This window comes from Scyliorhinus torazame, chromosome 20 (assembly GCF_047496885.1).
Source record: "Scyliorhinus torazame isolate Kashiwa2021f chromosome 20, sScyTor2.1, whole genome shotgun sequence".
Lineage (NCBI taxonomy): Eukaryota > Metazoa > Chordata > Chondrichthyes > Carcharhiniformes > Scyliorhinidae > Scyliorhinus > Scyliorhinus torazame.
The window spans coordinates 61,683,762-61,690,243 of NC_092726.1; the positions used below are offsets into that span (position 1 = coordinate 61,683,762).

Sequence of the window (6,482 nt, forward strand, 5' to 3'; positions counted from 1 at the left end):
CTTGTTCTTCACGGTGCTGGAGGCCGAGAGTGAGAGAGAAGGCTCTGCAGTCTCGACTGCACCCCTGCATCTTTCTGACAATATTTCTCAATATGTCCGCCCTTTGTCACAGCGTCATCGAACTCGAAACGTTAGCTCTTTTCTCTCCCTGCAGATGCTGCCAGACCTGCTGAGATTTTCCAGCATTTTCTCTTTCGTTTCATATTCCAGCATCCGCAGTAATTTGCTTTTATCCAGCGATGAACCTATCTCCTGATTTCCCCGGTCAAACCAGTACAAATAACACCCTTCCCACAGTCCTCTATATCTCTCCCTCCGCCGATTTTCCTGGAAGAACGCACCAACTCAGTCGTGTTGCCGTCCGATGTCTACACATATCCCCATGTACTTCATACATCAGCGTCATCTATGCTAGCATTTGTGTGGCAATTCCTCATTCACCCCACATGCCTACTGTATCTGCCCTCCTGTGAATGGTTGAACTGGTATAGGGCACTCACCTCTGCCCGTTGTAGCAATCAATATCCCAACATACCGTGTACATCGTCCACCCAGCCAATTCCCCGGTGCCCATGCTGTATCAAACATAGTCTACCTGGTACATGTACCCACTCCACGCTAATATATGCCGCCTCTAATGGCGTACGCACATTATTCACCAGTCCCCGATATACATGTTCTCTCACCCCTCGCATTTCCCCTGATATTCTTCCTACTTTCCTACCCAGAGCATCTATTATGTGGCACAACATAACTAACGTTACTGAAATATGTACTTCTTCCTCTGTATAAATTGATACATCAACTACACTGACTGATACAATTTTTGTACTTACATTTCTACCCATTTTGTGAGTTGCCAAACGCACGCTGCTCCTCAATGACCACAGGTCCCTTGCTATTCGTTGAACATTGAGATCGTCACCGGCCCCGCCATTATCACAGCAGCACGCGCCCATTGCAATGTTATAATGTTTGATTACGTTTTACTCATCGTAAGATTGTCGTAAAAATCGGCATTTAAAGACATTTTTCAACTCATCTCTGAATTTGGTCTGCGTCACTGCATAAATACAAGTATTTGTGCAACAGCTCAGGAGCTGAAGCATGAATCCCATTTCTTGCACAAACCAATGTAGATACATCGCCTCATATCCCTGATAATACATTCGTGTCCTTATTGAAAAAAGCATAATCACCGACCATAAGATAATTAAATTGGCCGAGATGACAAAGAGTAAAATCATTGGTTTTCTTCGATTTGCCACCTCTGGGTCTCTGGTACTCTCTCCACAGCTGTGAGCTCGGAGTCTCTTGCGGTCTCTGTTGGACACTAAAAAGTGTCTGAGGGTGAAAACATTAAGCAGCATAATCAGGACAAATGGAACCCCAGGTGTTAAAATGTAATGAAGGAACTCAATTGTTCCCCAGACCACAGAAAGCATGTCCTTGATGGGTACATGACAAAACCAGGGTTGGTTTCCCCTCCAATACGGACCTGCCAGAATGAAATACCAGTAAATATCAATTGAACAGCTCAAAAAAGTAACTGTTCCCAGAACAACAGCCGCCGTTTTTTCAGGGCAGTACTTTTGTTTCAGCCTCTTGCAGCCAATGGCTACATATCGATCGAAAGTGAAAGTAACGGTTAACCAGACAGAACAGTCAGTGGCTGCATAAAGCAGGGCGGAGTGGATATTACACATGGGGATGTGAAGCACGAACTCAAATTGCTCCCGAAATACGATTGGTATGTGTCTCAATATGAGATCGAATATAACAACCGATAGATCCACCCCTGCCATGCCGATGAGGTAGTATGTGACACATTTGCAAAGGCCACATTTCCCTCGGGACAGGATCACCATTGCCACTACATTAACTCTGTGAAAGAGAAAAAAACATGATTTTTATGAATCAGGCTGGAAGCAAAATGATCGGTTTGCTGAAGTACCAATTGTAATGTCAAAGGGTGAAGATCATGCGGTGGATTGGAATAGTTTGACCTGAAGGAACAAACAGAAATGACCGTCATGCGGGTAAAGCGTGGCACATTACACGGCAAAGGGGATGATGTTGAAAATGGCTGCCAAATACACATCATATTCCTCACCTCATTGTTTCCTTCCCTGGTTTGAAGGATGCTAATCTCCAAACCGCTTCGTTGCCTTCTTCTTTTTGGGCTGTCCTTTAGAGTCGAGGATGATTTGCTTGCCTCCAGTGACTAGGATTCTGCTGTGGCGGAATAGTCCAGTGCTGGATCCAGACACTGTACCACAGGTTTGGCAGCTGGTGTTTAATGAGTTGGGTGGGTGGAATGCTCTGGATTCAGTTCTCCCCTTCCACTTTTTAAGCATGGCCTCTGCGTGCACCTCTCTGTGACACTCGTGGTGATTGGCGCATTTGTGGATGCTTCATCCTCGGCTTGTGGGTTGTAATATCGGCGATTACATGTGTCCATGGGATGTTACATTTATTTAGGGAGACCTTCTGAGTGTCTTTGTCGCGTTCCCTCTGAACTTGGAGCAATTGTTTGCTTTTGCAAAGCTTGGAGTAGAGCAATTGCTTAGGAAGTCTTCTGTCGGGCATATGGGCAATGTCAGGTACGCGAGTTGGATCTGAGGCCTTGGCCTTCGATGACGTTGTTCCCCTGGCGTCCGAAGAGTGTGCTTTCACACTGGTGTCGAAGCTGGATTTCATCATCAATATTTGCTCACGATGAGAAGAGGCTCCCGAGGTGTGGAGAATTACCCATATTCTCTGGCGGTTCACAATGGACCACCGTGGTCGGAGCGGGCTGGCAGAGAAGCTTTGTTTTTCAGATGTTTAGTCTGAGGCCTATTCTCTCATAGGCCTTGGAGAAAACGGCGACAATGATTTGTAGTTCGGTCTCTGAGTGTGCACATACACAGGCGACGTGTGCGTACTGCCGCCCGATGACAAATGTTGTGGTGGCCTTCGCTCTGGCCTGGAGGCGTCGGAGGGTCAATATTTCACTCCTGTCCGGTAGGTTTGCTCCACTCCAGCGGGGAGCTTCCTAGCGATGGGGTTGAGGGCTGCTCAGAGGAAGATGGAGAATAGCGTGGCTGCGATGACGCATCAACTTTTGACCCCAGGTTGCACACTCAGGCCTAGGCATAGATGCTAAATATTGGTCCAGAGGCTTTTACCGCTGACACGTTGGGAAATGGCTCTACGTGTTCTACCACCTTACAGATTGAACTGTGGATAAACCTTTACTAAGAATCTGAACTTGCACCCAAATTTTATGTGAGGTTGAAGACATGCCCATTGAGGTTGTTGTTCAAATTAAAGAAATAACGTTTTGTTCTTTTTTTCTGATTTGTTTTGCCTCAGTTGATGTTATTTGTCCACACCTTTCACTTCTGCTGTTGTAAATCACACTACTGTATTCTACCTTCTCCAACTCGCCTGCTAACACCTACATTTCTCATCCCGGTTCCAGCAATTGAGCTCCCCGTGTTACCCCGGCAAACAATCAATCCTTTAATATGGGTCCTTCCTTACTGCATAACATCTTCCTCAATCCAAATGTCATATCCATGCGTCAAGCGTTCCTAACCTATCTCTCCCTGGACCACACCGTCTCCAGTACCAAATAAAATAGCCGAACTCACACATTTGCTGAAAAGTTAACGCCATCTCCACTGCGAGAACTACAGCTCACTTCCTCGCCAGGGCTCCTAACTTGGCACCTCCAAGTTCCATTCCTCTCCAGCTCCGATTCCAGAGTGTTGGTTTGAATGTCGCTGCCGGCGCCTTCGCTGCACCTTCCGCATTCCTTTCCACCAAGTACAGACTGCAGCTCCAGCTTTGTTCAGTTGCCACTAACGAGTTCTCCTAAAACTGGAACCTTTGCCAAAATTAGCTCCACTATGCCCCGCCCGAATTATCCCGAGGAACCTAATCCTGACGCCATCCGGTGTAACTTCAAAATAAGCAGATGAAGTTTATGATGAAGATGTTGGAGCATTACTTTGTCATATGGAGATCATGTCGTGCAAATTTGATTGATTTTTTCGAGTCGCGGTATATTTAGCAAGGCAGTGCTGGTGATGTATTTCAGTGAGAGTTTGAACACGTTCTCGCAGGCGACTGTGATCAGCAAGGTAAAAACACCTGGGATCCAGGGCAATTTGACTACGAGATACAAAATTGGCTCATTGGGCTTGGAACAGAGAGTGATGGGCGGACACTGTTTATACGACTGGAAGCCGATAACCAGTCATCTATTTCAGGAATGAGCGCTGCCTCCCCTACTCTTTGGAGTAAACATTAACGATGTACACCTGAAAGTTGGAAGTATAATCTGTAACATCGCAAATTCCAGGAAAATGTATGGTTTTACAAACAGCGAAGAGAAGGTCGTTAAATAAAGAACATTCAGAGTGGATCTTGAAAAACATACATCACGAAGAGGGCGGTGGAAATCTGGAACTCACCGCATGAAACTGTCGAGGCGGGAACTGTCACAACTTTCATGAAACGATTCGATGAACACTTTAAACAGCATAATTTGCGAAGCTATGTCACAGGACCTGAGATGTTCCTGAAGGCCGGCGCAGACACATTGGACTGAAGGGCCTCTTTTGTGCTTTCAAATGCTCCGACCCCGTGACTTGACCAGGGAACACAGCATATCAGCAACAGCTTAGGCGATAGGGAATGTGGGCGGATTGCGACACAGGCACTAACATTTTGTATAAGCCTGATATTTTGAAAGATATAACGTGGGTGTTAACACACGAGAGATTTAGAATATCAAGTCTAGAAGTAACAAATCTATTGCCGTGGTTTCAAACAACAAATGAGCTGAGCCATGGGAAAGTAAAGATGAGCGAGCTTACAGAGCAGGAAATAGACGGAAATGGTGATAACCAGCTTACGTGGTGGAAGCTCATTTGGATGACAAATGGGACACCTAGAATCAGATTGTGTGATCCCCAGCTCGCTTTCAGACAGAGCGATGGAATGGATAGCTGGGGGACAGAGTGCCTGACGTTGGGTGAATGCGCTGCCTTTCGTTTTGAAGGCATGAACGTGTGCAGTTCTGGTCTCCTAGTTTGAGGAAGGACACTCTTGCTATTGTGGGTGTCCAGCCAAGGTTCACCAGACTAATTCCCGGGATGGCAGGACTGGCATATGAAGAAAGACTGGATCGACTGGGCTTGTACTCACTGGAGTTTAGAATAAAAAGAGGGGATATCATGGAAACATAAAATCCAGATGGAACTGGACAGAGAAGATGCGGGAAGAATGTTCCCGATGTTGGGGATCTCCAGAACTAGGGTTGTCAGCCTAGGAATCCGTGGTAAGCCATTCAGGATTGGAATGAGGATCAACATCCTCTCTCAGAGAATTGTGAACCTGTGGAATTCTCTGCGACGGAAAGCTGTTGGGGCCAGTTAATTGGAATCATTTAAGTGGGATCTGGATGTTGCCCTTGAGGATAAAGGAATCAAGGGGTATGGAGAGAAAGCAGGAGTGGGATACTGAATTTGCATGATCAGCCATGATCATACTGAATCGTGGTGCAGGCTCAAAGGACCGAATGGCCTAACCGGCACCTATTTTCCATGTTTAATATATGTGTGTCAAATACTGGGTACGATAGCTTAACATGCATCGTATTTGCAGAGAGCACATCTCTGCTCAAATGGTTCCATGGATGAGGGGTGGTGCAGTTACAAGGGCAGACTGCTGAATGTTGGAATGTTCGTCTTACGCAGAAAATATGAACAGATCATTCTGTAGAGGATTTAACATGATGAAGCATTTAGATTGTTTTAATGCAATGCTGAAATTATGGAGAGAGTCGTTAGCAGCACTAATGATTGAGAGGATAGGGAATTTCAGGTCAATTCTGGGACAAAGCGGCCACCTCAGCTACTGACCAGGAAAGGATTGGAATCACTGACCATGTGAACATAGATTGTGAGGAAAACTGAATCCAATGCATGCACTGTATCTAAAATCGAAGACAATAAAATAACGCAGTCAAACATCGTGCTTTACATTTATAAACGGTAGAAGTACTTACTGGGTACAGCCACGATGGCGAGGAATGGATAGGAACCAGCCTGAATAACTTTCAGTATGCACTCGAACCGCCATGACGCCGCGCACACTTTCGTAAAATGAAAATAGACAGAAAAGAGCCACGGATAATGCTCTGTCGGCTGCTTTAACATTCCAAAGCTGATATATTCAAATTCACAGACATTTCTGTCACAGTCCAATGAATGTTACTCTGACTCTGATTCATTGCTGTAACATTCATTCGGTTATTCTCGGATTCTCAACCGATGTTGTAAAATACTCATCTGTTGGTTTCAGATTCTGATCTATCCCTCATTAATCAACATGTTTAAAGGAGTGGGTATCTCTCCAGTGACACAGTTGGGTTCCAGAGTGACCGACATTAATTCCAGTCACGGAACAAACAAGTTCAGTTAACCACT

The 6,482-nt window shown here is 45.5% G+C and overlaps 1 protein-coding gene across 1 annotated transcript; it reads right to left on the reverse strand.

The window, feature by feature from the left end:
* Nucleotides 1-986: 986 nt before the first annotated feature.
* Nucleotides 987-4,534, reverse strand: LOC140396769 (probable G-protein coupled receptor 139). Its single transcript, XM_072485493.1, has 2 exons — nucleotides 4,464-4,534; nucleotides 987-1,884 (listed from the first exon to the last, which is right to left on the reverse strand). The coding sequence occupies exons 1-2, from the start codon at nucleotides 4,532-4,534 to the stop codon at nucleotides 987-989; spliced, it is 969 nt and encodes a 322-aa protein (XP_072341594.1).
* Nucleotides 4,535-6,482: the final 1,948 nt, after the last annotated feature.